Raw genomic sequence first — 15,190 nt, 5'->3', positions numbered from 1 at the left:
ACATTTTAACTCCTTTGGACTAAGAATTTGAATTAAAAGAGTGATGAATGTAATGTCAGAATCAAAAGACTTACCAGACAACTACACATCAGAAGTCTAAATATGCTAAAGAGGCCTAAGACAGCACTTTTAAAAGGTCCTGGAGCAAAGCCTTTCCCTATTGTTGGTAAGAATCTCACTGCTCTCTTCCTTACTTAGGGTGCTGGACCATGCTTGGCAGATCTCCATCTTTCATAACAATCTCTGGCTATAAGGTATTGTATAAATTTGAAGCCCCCACCCTTTACTACTGCCAGGCCTTGTCTTCACTGGGGAAAAGGGTGTGTTCTTACCTTGTGTTAGACACAATATAAAATTATAGCGGGGAAAAAAGGGAGTTGTAGTATTAACACGTTAGCATGTAGAGGTAAACACTAGGGGGTCTATCTCCCCACTAATATTAAAACTGAAAACTACAAATGCCTTTTCTTTACTTGGATTTTATGCTATGTTCTTACCTTCTGTTAGTTAACACATCTTTCCTCCTTGAGTATATGCACCCATAAAGAGGATTTCTCTCCCTTTTCCTCATTTTAGAGATTCCTGGCTTTTACAGGAAACAAAAAATATGATAGTCTCTCTTTTAAGATGGAGTTCCTGCAGAATCTACCTTTATTGCTGATTTCAACAGCAGCAGTATGAAATTGACATAGCTGTCAATTTCATTCTGCTGCTGGTGCATGGCAAAGCTATGATGAGCCAGGTCTGTGGCCAGACAGCACAAGATCAGTTCACATCAAAAAAAGAACAGTCTCTAAGTCGCCACAAGTACTCCTGTTCTTTTTGCGGATACAAACTAACATGGCTGCTACTAACATGGCTGAAATCTGTCACATCAAAAAGTTATCTTCGCAACCACAAGTTCTAGAATTTAAAATAAAATAAAAATGCACATTCTGCAAAAATTGATAGCTCTGCAGGTAAACACCATCCCAACAAGGAAAGCTTCCTACTAGACATTTAGCTAGGGCTCTAAAAATTTACTTGTAAAATATAGGGACAACTTCCTCTAATAGAGAGGTTTGGCACAAATGATACAGCATGTGGAAAAAGACAAACTAGTTTCCTATGTGAATATTGCCCTTATGATAGCCAGGCAACAGTAAAACTAATCCTTTGCACTTCACTGCAGTCCACTTACCATCCAAGTAAACTTTACAAACATCAACTTACTCTCACCACAACAGCCTGATGTGACTATTAGTGTCCATTCTACAGATGGGGAAACTAGAGCACACAGAGATTGACTCACCTTGCCAAAGGCACCACTAGATGCAAACTGGAGTATCGGGGCCTCTCCCTATGGCAGAGTAGGTGGGGGGTCTATCACCCAACAGGAGTGTGTGTGGGGAATCTCCACTGTTGCAGCTATGGTCTGACAAGTCAATGGAGCTGCGTGTTTGGTGCCCCCATACACATTCAGTACCGAAGGGTGGGGGGAATCTGGGCCCCAATACTGCAGCAACTGGGTGGGGGCTCCAAACAGCAGAGGGAGGGTGACCAGACAGCAAGTGTGAAAAATCGGGAGGGGGGTGGGGGGCAATAGGAGCTTATATAAGAAAAAGACCCCAAAAACGGGACATCTGGTCACCCTAGGAGGGGGCCGGGGCCTCGCACCCCTCCCGGGCTAAGGGAGGAGCTCTACTAACAGCACCCGGCGAAGGGGGTATCGCGTAGACACGAGCCCCCGGGGAGAGCCAGGCGGCTGCCGGACCCCGCTCGGGGGTTGTTCCTGCTCTGTCGTAGACGCGGCGCCTCTCGCCGGTACCAGCTGGTGCAAGGACTCGCCGGCGCCGCCTGGCCCTGGCCGGGGAATGGGTCTCCCCAGGGCTCGTGCCGCACCCCCCAGCCCCACTATTGACTCCACTTACCGGAGGGCGGGAAGGAAACCAAACGGCCAGGGCGAGTAGGTGGGTAGGGGACTAGCTTGGCCCCGTTACTCACAGGCAGACACACAACGTGCTCCTACTGCCACCCGGCCAAAATGGCCGCCACCCCCAGAGAGGAGCTAGAGCTACTAACCATAGAGACGCGAGGAGGGAGGGGAAGAGACGCTCACCATAGAGAACAGGTGGACGCTAAAAGAGCGCGACGCCTCAGAGCAAGGGAGTGGCTAAGATAGTTTCGGAGACGCTTCAGGACGCGTCTGTTGTGTGACGTAATCGCTGGGGGACAGAGCGGAAAGTGAGCTGCGGAGTGGGCGGGGCGGCTGTAACGTGAGTGTCCTCCTCCCCCTTCTCCTCCGGGCGGACTGTCTCCCATATTCCCCCTCCCGCTCTGTAGCAAGGGGCGGGCCCTGCAGGCGGGCGCGCGCGGAGCGGGGTCCATGCGCCGTGGCCAGCGGGGCCCAGCAGGGAGCGGTGGTAGCTGGTGCCCAGAGCCCCGAGAGTCTCTGTTTGGAAGGTGAATTCATCGCTCCCTGGTTTGTCAGGGGCCCTAGTGGTGCTGAGACCTGGCACCGCCACAGCCGGCACCTGCGCCTCTGCCTGGCTACTGCACAGGTACGGGCAGTGCCCGCTTCCCCTGTGTTGCCATCAGGTTGCTGTGGAATAGCACAAAGGGAGGAAATGAGAGGTGGAGGGGATGGTGTTGTACGGAACAAATCCTTTTATGTACAGTTTAATGCCATTTAGAAGCTAAATTGTTAAATTTCAAGGTTGTAATGCTATCACTAGAAACTTAAAGATGGTCTGGTGGTATTAGGGGTTTGCTAGATAGAGAAGATGCCTCCCTAGAAATTTCAGCTGGAAGCATTCCCGTCCTCCCTTTTGCTAAGGTCTGAGCCATACAGGGAGAGGAGAGGAAGAGATTTCCAGCCAGATTAATTGTGATTTTTCCATAACCCAGGGAAGAAAAAAGTGGAAATTACTCCTACCTTGCTATTTTCCCTCACCCCAAAAGAATTATGATGGTTTCTTAAAACATTTGATCTGAAAATATCACTTGGTAAGCATATTTATTATTCAGAAATAGACGCACATTACTCACAATGAATAACTTGCAAATCTGTAAATAAAATACAAGAACCCATTAATCAAGTTTTCACTTTGCAGGCCTACAACTCTTTTGTATTTGCCTTTACACACTAATGTGCTCTTACCACTTGATTACTTTTCAGGCACCTACCCTATTATGAAGCTCCAAACAAACCAATCAGAATGTGATTAAAAATGTGCTGTATAGATGCTGAACTGGTTGGACAGAATGTAGCTCATAAAAAGTGACAACATTCTGAATTCAGCCATTCTATTGTCAATGATTTTCCTGTATATTTTTCTCACCATTTTAGTGCAGTGGACTGTGGCAATTTCTTTTGCAATCCTAGATTTGGACATCTGGGTCTTCAACAACCCTTTGAAGTCATTCAGGTTTATATTGCAATGGCCACATTTTAGCCTCTTATTCATTTTCTGACCCTAACCTTTGTATTTGGGGTCAATCATGCTGGCTTAGTTTTGGGAAAAGTTCCATAGCTTCTCTGAATGGCTATTATTTTATATTTTATACTCGTGTGGCTCCAGTTCTTTATTAATTAGATCAAGCCAGATCTTTACTGAGAATGCAACAATTTTGCCATTGTACTATCATCTGATAATCCTGCTTTGAAATCTTTAATTGCTTTTGTAAATTTGATATCTCTCTTCAGAACCCCTTGTGTAAAATATGTTTGATCAAAATTTTCCTCATTGTCACTGCAAATATCATACTTATTAGTTGAAAATGTAGAGAGTCTTTTTTGAGAATTTTACCAAGTGTTATTGGGAAGCTTGGGCATCAATTGTTTTTCAGACAACCAATCTTTAGTATCCCGGTGGTTGCAGAAGAACCTTTGATCTTTCACAATATGCTTTAGATCTGTATTGGGTGTTAATTCATTTTCATTTAAGGTGCTGAACACCCATACCTCAGAAGTTTAGGATAATTGCACCTGAGCAGTTCACCCATACCTCTTGTCTGAGTAAATGGTAAAGCTTTCTTGGTCCTATCTGCATATTCTTGCATGATATTTTAAGCAACTTGGAATTTTATATTCTGCAGTCCTCTCTTCATTAAGATGTCAAGATATACAGGGTTAGGAGCTGGAAAGGGCTGTAGCAGATCTGGAGGGGAGATAGGGTGGCAGGGAGGAAAATAGAAGTTGTCTGACTTTTCATGCTCCAATCCTGCCAAGACTTATACATCAAAGGCCTTGGCTACACTTGCAGATGTACAGCGCTGTGAGTTAAACCTGACTTCGTGCAGCTGAGTAGGGAAAGCGCTGCAGTCTGTCCACACTGACAGCTGCCCAGCGCACTGTTGTGGCCACATTTGCGGCAATTGCAGCGCTATTGGGAGTGGTGCATTATGGGCAGCTATCCCACAGAGCACCTCTTCCCATTCTGGCGCCGTGGGTTGTGGGAAGGGGGCGTAGGTACGGGGCATTCTGGGTCCTGTCCCAACACCCCGTGATGCATCACTTCGCATCCCAGAAATCCCTTTGTTTCCGTCCACCTTTGGCGCCATCTTTCAACAGTTTCTGTGTAGTGCGATCTGTCTGCGGGAAATGGAGCCCGAACTGCTGAGGCGTATGCTGACGAGTCTCGCCAGCATGTCACATTTGGCTATTCCTTAAGATCCAAAGTTACAGTGAGAGTGAGGCGTCCGACGACGATATCGAGCCGCGTAACGCGTATGACACGAAATTGCTTGTGGCATTCACAGACATGCTCAGCACCGTGGAACGCTGCTTTTGGGCTCGGGAAACAAGCACCCAGTGGTGGGATCACATCGTCATGGAAGTCTGGGATGACGAGCAGTGGCGGCAGAACTTTCGGATGAGAAAAGCCACTTTCATGGGACTGTGTGAGGAGCTCGCCCGCACCCTGCGGCGCAAGGACACGAGATTGAGAGCTGCCCTGCCAGTGGAGAAGCGGGTGGCTATTGCAATCTGGAAGCTGGCAACTCCAGACAGCTACCTGTTGGTCGCAAACCAGTTTGGAGTGAGAAAGTCGACCGTTGGAATCGTGTTGATGCAGGTTTGCAAGGCCATTAATTGCATGCTACTCAGAAGAACCGTGACTCTTGGTAACGTGCAGGAAATAGTGGATGGCTTTGCACAAATGGGGCTCCCTAACTGTGGAGGGGCGATAGATGGGACGCACATTCCTATTCTGGCACCACCCCACCTAGGATCCGAGTACATTAATCGGAAGGGGTATTTCTCTATGGTTCTCCAGGCACTTGTGGCTCACCGTGGGCATTTCATTGACATTTACACAGGCTGGCCCGGAAAGGTGCATGATGCACGCATCTTTCGGAACAGTTGGCTGTTCAGGAAGATGCAGGCCGGGACTTTTTTCCCAGCGCGGAAGATCATGGTAGGGGAAGTTTAAATGCCCATTGTGATCCTTGGAGATCCCGCTTACCTGTTAATGCCGTGGCTCATGAAACCCTACACAGGGAGCCTTGACAGCGGCAAGGAACGGTTCAACTACAGGCTGAGCCGGTGTCGAATGACTTTGAAGTGTGCCTTTGGCCGTTTAAAGGCCCCCTGGCAATCTCTGTATGGGAAGCTGGGCTTGGCTGAAAACAGCATCCCCGCGGTTATATCCGCGTGCTGTGCCCTCCATCATAATTGTGAAGGGAAGAGTGAAAGCTTCACTCAGGCATGGACCTCTGAGGTTCAACACCTGGAGGCTGAATTTGCACAGCCAGAGAGCAGGGCTATTACAGGGGCCCAGCACGGGGCTGCAAGGATTAGGGATGCCTTGAGGGAGCAATTTGAGGCTGAAAACCAGCAGTGATATTTGGTGCCCTGCACGGGAGTGAAGTGCAGTAGTTTCAATCTTTAGGAATCAGTGTTTGCTAAGCAGACTTGCAGTGCCTGTTTATTTCCTGGGCTAAGGAATCTTTTACTTTATGCAATAATAAAGAATGTTTTCAAAGCCAAAAAATCCATTTATTGAAAAGAAAAAAAATTGTTTATTGAAAAGAAAAATTGTTTATTGAAAAGGGGTGGAGTGGGGAACAGTACAATTACAGATTTGCGTATGTCCTGTCACGTGTGCTATGCAGTGAGTGCTGCACTTCAGGATAGCTATACTGCATGGTGATGAGGGTTGAGTGCAGAGGGTAAGGGTCATGGTTTTCAGGGCTGGGTGGTGAAGATACTGGTGTTGGAGGCAGCGGGTGGCGTGAAGAACACGGAAGTTGAGGAAAGTGGGTTGGAGGTGACAGTGGGGCACAACGGAAAGAGTTTTGGGACAAGGGCTGTAGAGGGGGGTGGCGTTTGCGGTACTGCTCCTCTTTCTGAATGGCTACGAGCTCCTGGATAGCGTCTGCTTGGCGCTCCAGGATGCTTACGGCTGATCTGTGCTTTGCTGCCGGTGCACTGCGTTTTCCTGGCGGGTCCTGCTTTCTCTCTCCCTCCAGTTCTGTTCTTTCTCATTCTCTTTAATAGATTGCAGCATGTCTTTGCTTTTTCACAGTCTCTTCCTGAGTCTTTGCAGTCTCTGAGCAGGCGATAAGAGGGACGGCTGAGGTCTCAAGGTTGATGCAGCTGTATAGGCAAAATGCAACATTTAACAGAGGCAGCATTGTTTATACCAGACAGAGTAATGATTCCCCCTGCACTTAAGGAGTAGAAAACACACAGGGTCTGCACAATAGCATAATTTTCCCGTCCGAAACAGAGTGCACACATCCCACGGGAGCCTCAAAATGGTGAGTAAGGGGGACTGATTGTTTCAGGGCTGCACTGTCCTCTGGGTTTCTGTGCCTTGGGGAGAGCCAACAGCTTCAGGGGGCCCCTACACTGAACACTGTCCCAACATTTTCCACAGGAGTTCATCCTGGATGATGTCTCGCTGCTGAGGGTGACCTGGGAAGCAAAGGGAGGGTCTTCTACTGCAATGCAGCTTCCGCCCTGGCCCATATGCAGCTTGCCTGTGTGCAGCAACGGTCCCCTCGCAGCACAGTGGCGTGGACACGTTAGCCTGGCTGGGACAAGGATCCCGGTGGCTCCCCCGATAAACCTGCGCAACCACATTGCACACGTTCTGGATGAGACATTAGAGGAGATTACCAAGGCCGATTACCGCGATGTGATAAACCACATCAATGCACTATTCCGCATCTAGACATGCATGCCTAACCCTCCTCTCCCAAAGAGCCCGCACCGAAAAAATTCCTTCCCCCCAAAAAAACCGCTTACCAGGAACCTGCTCTTCTGTTTGTCCTCCACCAAGTACCGGCTGCTGCGACTGGCTACCTTCCTCCTGGCTCGAGAAGAGCTCCTGGCTGCATGGCTCCAGGGATTCCGGGGTGTCTCCATCCAGCCCACCACCATCACTCCCGTTTTCCTCCTCCTCCTCTTTCTCCTCCCTCCCCCCCACTGGCTCTGAAGTGTCCATGGTGGTGCTTGGAGTGGAGGTGGGGTTAACCCCAAGTATCGCATCCAGCTCTTCGGAGAATCGGCATGTCGCGGGAGGAGCACCCGAGCGGTCGTTTGCGTCGCGAGCTTTGCGGTAGGCACTCCGCAGCTCCTTCACTTTAATCCTGCACTGCAGGGCGTCTCGGTCATGGCCCCTTTCCATCATGTCCTTTGATACCTTCCCAAAGGTATCATAATTTCTACGGCTGGAGCGCAGCTGGGACTGTACAGTTTCCTCCATCCAAACACTGATGAGGTCCAGCAACTCGCCATTGCTCCATGCTGGGGCTTGCTTGGCGCGTGGAGGCATGGTCACCTGGAAAGATTCGCTGATAGCACTCCACACCGGGCTGAGCAAACAGGAAGGGGATTTTTAAAATTCCCGGGGAATGTAAAGGGTGGGTCACATGGGTTAGTTACCTGAGGCCAGGGCAGTAGAATTTGAACTGATGACCAGAGTGGCTAGAACAGGCATTGTGGGATACTGCCGAATAATTCTGGAGGCCATTCACTGTGCATTGGGCAGCCACACTGGCGCCGCAGCGCTGCAGCGGCAGCACAATACTTGCTATTCCTCTCTGGGAGGTGGAGTACATGCAGCGCTGCAACCACGGAGATGCAGCGCTGCAGTATGCCTTACCAGTGTGGACGGGGAGTGAGTTACAGCGCTGCGGGCGGCTTTACAGCACTGTAACTTGCAAGTGTAGCCAAGGCCAAAGTCAATGGGACTACTCACAATGTGTAAAGTATGCCTTTGCTAGGTCAGTGCCACAGTAGCTGATAAACATAAAATTTTTATGAAAATATAGCCAAATAATTGCTTTTTTAGTTTTCAATGTTATCTTGTTTTGGGGTTTTCTGTAGTCTGAGTCTTGTGAGAAATTTCAAAGTTGTGGCTTTGAGATTGTAATGTATTTTCAGACATCAACAACAAACTCTGGGAAAATTTCAGAAAGAAGTGATTTTTAAATACCGTACTTTAGAATTCTGCTGGAAAGTCTCTAGAATGAATGAGTATCTGGAATATGTTTATCCGTCTCCTTGAAATAGTCCACATTTGCAAAGTGATTTCTTCTGCTTGTTTAAGGGGTTTATAGCTCACTTTTAAACAGAAAACATGACCACTGGAAGGAAAAACAAAGGTATCTGTACAAGTGGAGATTTGCCTGTGGAAACTATGGGGTTTCCTTTCCCTTCAAGTAGGGAACTTATTATTAAAAAAATTAAGAATGTGAGGTTTTGTTAGAGACTATGTTTAAAGCTAACATGATAATAGCTCTTGTAAATTGGAGTACACTGATATAATTTTCTTTGGTGGAGCGAAGATGTGTTGTGTCCCAAACTGTTACATTAATTGTGACTAGGTGGGAGAGAGTGGCAAAGTTGGTCTCTGTATAAATGTGAGAATCTCCAAAGTATATTTAAAATTTCATCTACTATATTTTTTGCCGTGACACAAGCAACTAAATGTTCTGTGACCTTGGTCTAGTTTGTAGACAGTACATTATTCAAGATTCATGAAGCCAGGAAAAACTTCTCTTCCATCGATGTGTAAGAATCAAAAATTCAATTTATAATTAGTAAGAAGGAAAAACTATTGGCCGCAGACCACAGATATCCTGTAATTCTTCAGGACTGGCTAAAATCTTCAAAACATCAAACAATTTGGAAACAAGATCTGAGGAATTGAAAATTTGTTTTGCCTTCATTAGATTGAAAATTATTCCAGTGATGGTAATTAATGCAACTTAAAGGTCTCCGTCAATTTTTTTCCATTATGTTATAATTAGATAATTAATTCCAGCAAATGATTCTTAAAATTGTTATGGTTACTGATGCAGTAGGGAAAAATTAGATATTACTTTCAAAGTAGCTATTTTAAACAAATAATGACAAAGTTAAAAAACAGAGGTAATATAATCGTTTGATCTGTTGGTGAGCAAATTAAAAACTGCATTCCAGTATCTAATATAGGAACGTTTGAGGGAATTGAACTACAGTAAAATTTAACGTGAGGGAAAAGGAAGCAATTAAAACAGATAAAAGTTGAAAGGGGTGTGTGTGTGAGAGAGTGAGTGAGTGGAATCACAGGGCATTAGCTTAAGACTTGAGAGACCTGGCTTCTTCAGTTCCATCCTCTGCAACAGATTTGCTGTGTAATCTTGGGCAAGTCACTTCCTGTCTTTGACCTATCTGTAAATCAGGGTTAATAGCAATTCCCTACCTCACTGGGATGTTGAGGATAAACAGATTAAAGATTGTGAGTTCAGATACTATAGTGATGGGGGCCAATAAGTACCTGTTCAGTATGTGTAGATAACAAGGCAGCTGCATATGTGCCATTTCATGCACAGCCTTGCATATATCAGTGGATATAGTGAACTTATATTTTCAGAAAGCTTTTGACAAGGTCCCTCACCAAACGCTCTTATGCAAAGTAAGCTGCCATGGGATAAGAGGGAAGGTCCTCTCATGGATTGGTAACTGGTTGAAAGATAAGAAATAAAGGGTAGGTATAAATGGTCAGTTTTCAGAATAGGGAGAGGTAAATAGTGGTGTCCCCCAGGGGTCTGTTCTGGGACCAGTCCTATTCAACATGTTCATAAATGATCTGGAAAAAGAGGTAAACAGTGAGGTGGCAAAATTTGCAGACGATACAAAATTACTAAAGACCGTTAAAACCCAGGCAGACTGTGAAGAGCTACAAAAGGATCTCTCAAAACTGGGTGACTGGGCAACAAAATGGCAGATTAAGTTTAATGTCGATAAATGCAAAGTAATGCACATTGGAAAGCATAATCCCAACTATACATATAAAATGATGGCGTTACCGCTCAAGAAAGTGATCTTGGAGTCCTTGTGGATAGTTCTCTGAAAACATCCACTCAATGTGCAATGGCAGTCAAAAAAGTGAACAAAATGCTGGGAATAATTAAGAAAGGATAGATAATAGGACAGAAAATATCATGTTGCCTCTATATAAATTCATGGTACTCCCACATCTTGAATACTGTGTGCAGATGTGGTTGCCCCATCTCAAAACAGATACCTTGGAATTGAAAAAGGTTCAGAAAAGGGCAACTAAAATTATTAGGGGTATGGAACGGCTTCTGTATGAGGCGAGATTAATAAGACTGGGACTTGTCACTTGGAAAAGAAACATGGGGTGATATGATTGAGGTCTATAAAATCATGACTGGTGTACAGAAAGTAGATAAGGAAGTGGTGTTTACTGCTTCTCATAACTCAAGAACTAGGGGGTCACCAAATGAATAGGCAGCAGGTTTAAAATGAACAAAAGGAAGTATTTCTTCACACAATGCACAGTCAACCTGTGGAACTCTTTGCCAGAGGATGTTGTGAAGGCCAAGACCATAGCAGGTTTCAAAAAAGAACTAGATAAATTCATGGAGGATAGGTCCATCAATGGCTATTAGCCAGGATGGGCAGGAATGGTGTCCCTAGCCTCCGTTTGCCAGAAGCTGGGAATGAACGACAGGGGATGGATCACTTTATGATTACCTGTTCTGTTCATTCCCTCTGGGGCAACTGGCACTGTCCACAGTCGGAAGACAGGATACTGGGCTAGATGGACCCTTGGTCTGATCCAGTAGGGCCATTCTTATGTTCTTATATGGGAGAAGGCAGTATACCTTATGAATTTTCCTAATCTACAGATGCCCGCTTAGAACCAATAGAATATTGATGCTCTGTTAAGGGATCACGTTACAAAATTGAGTGTGCATGCAAAAAGTCCTTTTCACCCCGTGTCTCCACCCCCCCCATAACCATTTACAAAATAACCTAGTTTGCACAGACCATGAAAAGGCACATCTGTGATCTAGACTACCTCCTTGCCTAACTTTAGATTTCTACATCAGACTGGTGAGGTGCTATGGGGAGGAGGGAAGATTTCCTTTTACTCTTTTTAAGAAGAAGTTGCAGCACATAAGATGCATTTTGTCCACCATGCTTTTTATTCTCAAATACGGATGAACTCTTTGCTTAGATTTTCAAAAAATCATATACGGTTTGACCTAAACCAAATACAAAACTTCCAAATAATTTCCCTAAATTTAAAAAGTCTGTTTCACAACACATCGTTCAACCAAAACATTTTCTTTCCAGGTATTTTTAAAAGGTAGTTCCACAAAGTAGGAGAGATGATGGTGGTACCCACCTTACACTTGGGAGAGGGGAGACTTGGGTTCAGATCTCTACTCTAGATGTGGGAGACCCAGGCATAGAGGGTATTCTGGGGTATGTGTTTCTCCGTCTCTCCTGTTTTTGAAGCTTTTGTTTGGCTTTGTATAAATATTCATTGGAGCAGAGACTTGAACTTGGGTCTCCCACCTCCCACATGTAATAGTCATTCTTGTTCTCTGGCCCGGTGACTAGGTATTTTATACAAAGTGGAATAACTTCAACAAGAGAGGTGAAGAGACAGATAATGCACATAAAATGGCATTTGATAAATATTCTTATGAACATGAGACTTTTGCATGCTCCATGAAGGTTGTTAAAGAAATAAACCTTATTCTTATGTGTATTTCTAGGAACTAACAGTATAAAACTCTTAGCTGAGCGGCTCAAAATCTATTTTTCTCATCAAGATGAGTACGAGAGAGAACCTTATAATCTTACGCTCCATCTTTTCTTCTTTTATTAGTGGGAAATGACCACACCTAACAAGACACCACCAGGTGCTGATCCCAAGCAGTTGGAAAGGACTGGTACTGTTCGGGAAATAGGCTCTCAAGCTGTTTGGTCCCTTTCATCCTGTAAGCCAGGTAAATTGTAAAACACAACAAAACAAACAAATAATTGTGAAATTCAGGGAGGGTTTTTTCCTTTGAGGAGAATAAAATCTTTTTGACCTTGCTAAAATTGTATGATGATGAAATTGCATGATGATGAACTTGCTAGTATTAATTTATAAACTAGATGAATTAGCAAATGATCACTGTTCTTTCCTCTGTTTCTTCACTTCAAGTGAATAAAGAATACATAAAAGTGACATAAAAATGAATTAAGCATAGATTGTATTACAGTCCATTAGAAATAACTTGGGTCTAGTCTAACGTAGAAATAGTTTGCTAGGATAGCTATACCCAAAAAACCCTCCTAGTGTAGACACAGTTATTCTGGCAGAAATGTGCTTTTCCAAGTATAGCTTATACCTGTTCAGAGAATGAAATAAACTCTGTCAAAAGTAGTACACCTCTACCCCAATATAACGCAACCCGATATAACACGAATTCGGATATAATGCGGTAAAGCAGTGCTCCGGGGGAGGGGGAAGGGGGCGGGGCTGCACACTCCGGTGGATCAAAGCAAGTTCGATAGAACGCGGTTTCACCTATAACACGGTAAGATTTTTTGGTTCCCGAGGACAGCGTTATATTGAGGTAGAGGTGTATTTTGCCAGTGTTATTGTGTCAACATTGGGGCTTTTGCCAACGTAACTATGTAATTTAAAAAAAAAAAAACTATCCCCAGCTGACGTAGCAGCAACACTTAAGGGTAGGCGTGCCATTATAGTGCGGTACTCTAAATGCTATGAGCAAGATAAAACAATAATCTTCAATGGAGATACAATGGTTTTGAACATGTCTCCTAAGCAAGAGTAGCTCTTTGACCATATTGTGTTTGTTGGACATATTCAAGTCCCTGCTACATAGATATCTGTCAGAAAATAATTAAATCAATTTTCAACAGGTGTGGGAACAGGGGTCATTGTAGGTTGAGACTGTGCTCAGGTTGAGCATTCCTGATCTGATGTCCATATATATACTTCTGTTTTGGTTAACACAATGTACTTTTAGATTTGGATTATTAATAGTCACTATTTATTGCAGATGGAGCTACTAACACTAACTAACTGAACTGTAGCTAATGTTGGGGAGTAGCAAAGGGGATGAAGTTAATAGGTTGAATGGCAGTAAAAGAGGGAAAGAGTAGCAAAGGGTTGGCAATGGTAAGGGACAAATAATCATGATTGGTATAAAACAAAAATCATAAGATTTAGACTTCCTTCATTTAAGAGATAATGTCAGTGAATAAAAGTATTGCCAGAGAAACGTGTACTTGAGGAGTCTCCCAGTTGTGTACTTTCATTCAGTAGACAGCTTATCCAAAAGAGTAAAGTTTTTTTATTTTTAAAAATATTATATAGTTAGGTATTAAAGTTGTTTGTCTGGCATTTTATTATAATAAAGTATATTATCATTACTTAAAATAATTATTAAGTAAAGGTTAGCCTTTTAAATTAAATTTAAATTAATGGAGACATCCCATCTCCTAGAACTGGAAGGGACCTTGAAAGGTCATAGAGTCCAGCCCCCTGCCTTCACTAGCAGGACCAAGTACTGATTTTGCCCCGATCCCCAAGTGGCCCCCTCAAGGATTGAACTCACAACCCTGGGTTTAGCAGGCCAATGCTTAAACCACTGAGCTATCCCTCCCCCCTTGTGATTACAAAAAAGTGATTACAAAATAGATGAATGACCTGAAAAATCAGGTATCAGGTATTGTAACATGGCAAACTATTCAGTTTTATGTTAGTTTTACAATGGTTCCTTTATGTAATTGTATCTGGTGTATTATACGTGTATAGAGCTCAATCCTGTAAGCATTCATGCATGTAGTCTTCACTCATTTACATGGGTACTCCCTTTGACTTTATTGGTACTATTCCACTCAGGATTTAATAATAAACAATAATAAACAACAATTTAAAGTAATTTTGGCCCACTACCTCAGAAATACCTACTACACCTCTACCCCAATATAACACGACCCGATATAACACGAATTCAGATATAACGTGGTAAAGCTGCATGCTCCGGCGGATCAAAGCGAGTTCAATATAACGCGGTTTCACCTATAACGTAGTAAGATTTTTTTGGCTTCCGAGGACAGCGTTCTATCGGGGTAGAGGTGTATTTACTTTTCAAGGTGGAGCCTTGGGATAGAGAACACGAATAACCAGGACACTTACAGCTTGTTAAAACGTATCAAGTGTTGTGTGTTTCGTAATAGCATACTTTGGGTGCAGTCTGGCCATACACCTTCCACCACCCAAGCAGCACAGGTATCCAGTATAACTGCACTATTAAAGAGTTATTGCTTTTACAGAGTGTTTCAGGCTTTTTCAAATAAAAAAGGCCCTAAATATAAGGATCCCTTAAAAATATTTTAACTGACTATAACGTTAAAATTAGATTATCTTCCCCCTACCCCCTCCCCCCCCCCCCCCCCGTTTAAAATACTACAGAATATAAGAGCCTGTCTGCAAAATACTTGCAGAGCACAGCTGGGATCATATCAGAAATTTACAAGGAAGGAGTTCTAACAACAAAAGTGGGCCAAGTGCTTTATATTAATCTTTGTTGCAGATCTTACTTGGTTTATCAGAATTCTGGCATCTTTCTTTGGAAATGTGAATGGAAGTGACAACTAACACCATATTTTTTTTTAAACTCTCACTGAGTTTTAGTGAAGCTTGTGGCTAAGAGTTCCAAGTTCTGTTTTGCAAATAGAACTTTACAATATTGTTTATAATCTTTGCCAGACAGACCTCCTCTTTTATTATGTTCTCTAAAAGGTTTAGCACAATTCTGGATGTTGGAAAAAATAGAACAGTAATCTGCAGATTTGGGACTTACTTCAGGGATATGCTGAATTTTTTAAATTCCCGGTTTCAATAAGAGTTGAGGATGCTCAGCACAATTTGGGATT

At 43.9% G+C, this 15,190-nt stretch overlaps 2 protein-coding genes across 15 annotated transcripts in view; one reads left to right on the top strand and one right to left on the bottom strand.

Moving 5' to 3' along the window:
• ABCE1 (ATP binding cassette subfamily E member 1) overlaps positions 1–2,203 on the bottom strand; it is a 33,753-nt gene extending 31,550 nt beyond the window's left edge. The window contains exon 1 of one of the 2 annotated variants that reach the window (XM_065597769.1): positions 2,099–2,203. The gene's annotated coding sequence lies outside the window, so the exon portion shown is untranslated. Of the gene's footprint in view, positions 1–1,910; positions 2,074–2,098 lie in introns of those variants that run through there. The other variant, XM_005284293.4, reaches the window with a different exon arrangement.
• The window catches only part of ANAPC10 (anaphase promoting complex subunit 10), a 69,382-nt gene continuing 56,320 nt past the window's right edge, over positions 2,129–15,190 (top strand). For 6 of the 13 annotated variants that reach the window (XR_010601799.1, XR_006174422.2, XM_005284301.5 and 3 more), the window contains exons 1-2: positions 2,354–2,540; positions 12,120–12,240. Coding sequence is in view for 10 of the 13 variants with exons in the window: in XM_005284301.5 (XP_005284358.1) it covers positions 12,126–12,240 (115 nt within the window). In the remaining 3 variants the exon portion in view is untranslated. Of the gene's footprint in view, positions 2,256–2,302; positions 2,541–2,886; positions 2,986–12,119; positions 12,241–15,190 lie in introns of those variants that run through there. The other 7 variants (XR_010601800.1, XM_005284298.4, XM_065597773.1 and 4 more) reach the window with 5 other exon arrangements.

Source organism: Chrysemys picta, chromosome 5 (genome assembly GCF_011386835.1).
Source record: "Chrysemys picta bellii isolate R12L10 chromosome 5, ASM1138683v2, whole genome shotgun sequence".
In the NCBI taxonomy this organism is placed as follows: Eukaryota; Metazoa; Chordata; order Testudines; family Emydidae; genus Chrysemys; species Chrysemys picta.
Note: the sequence above shows the minus strand (reverse complement) of the source record. Positions and strands in the feature narration are given on the sequence as shown.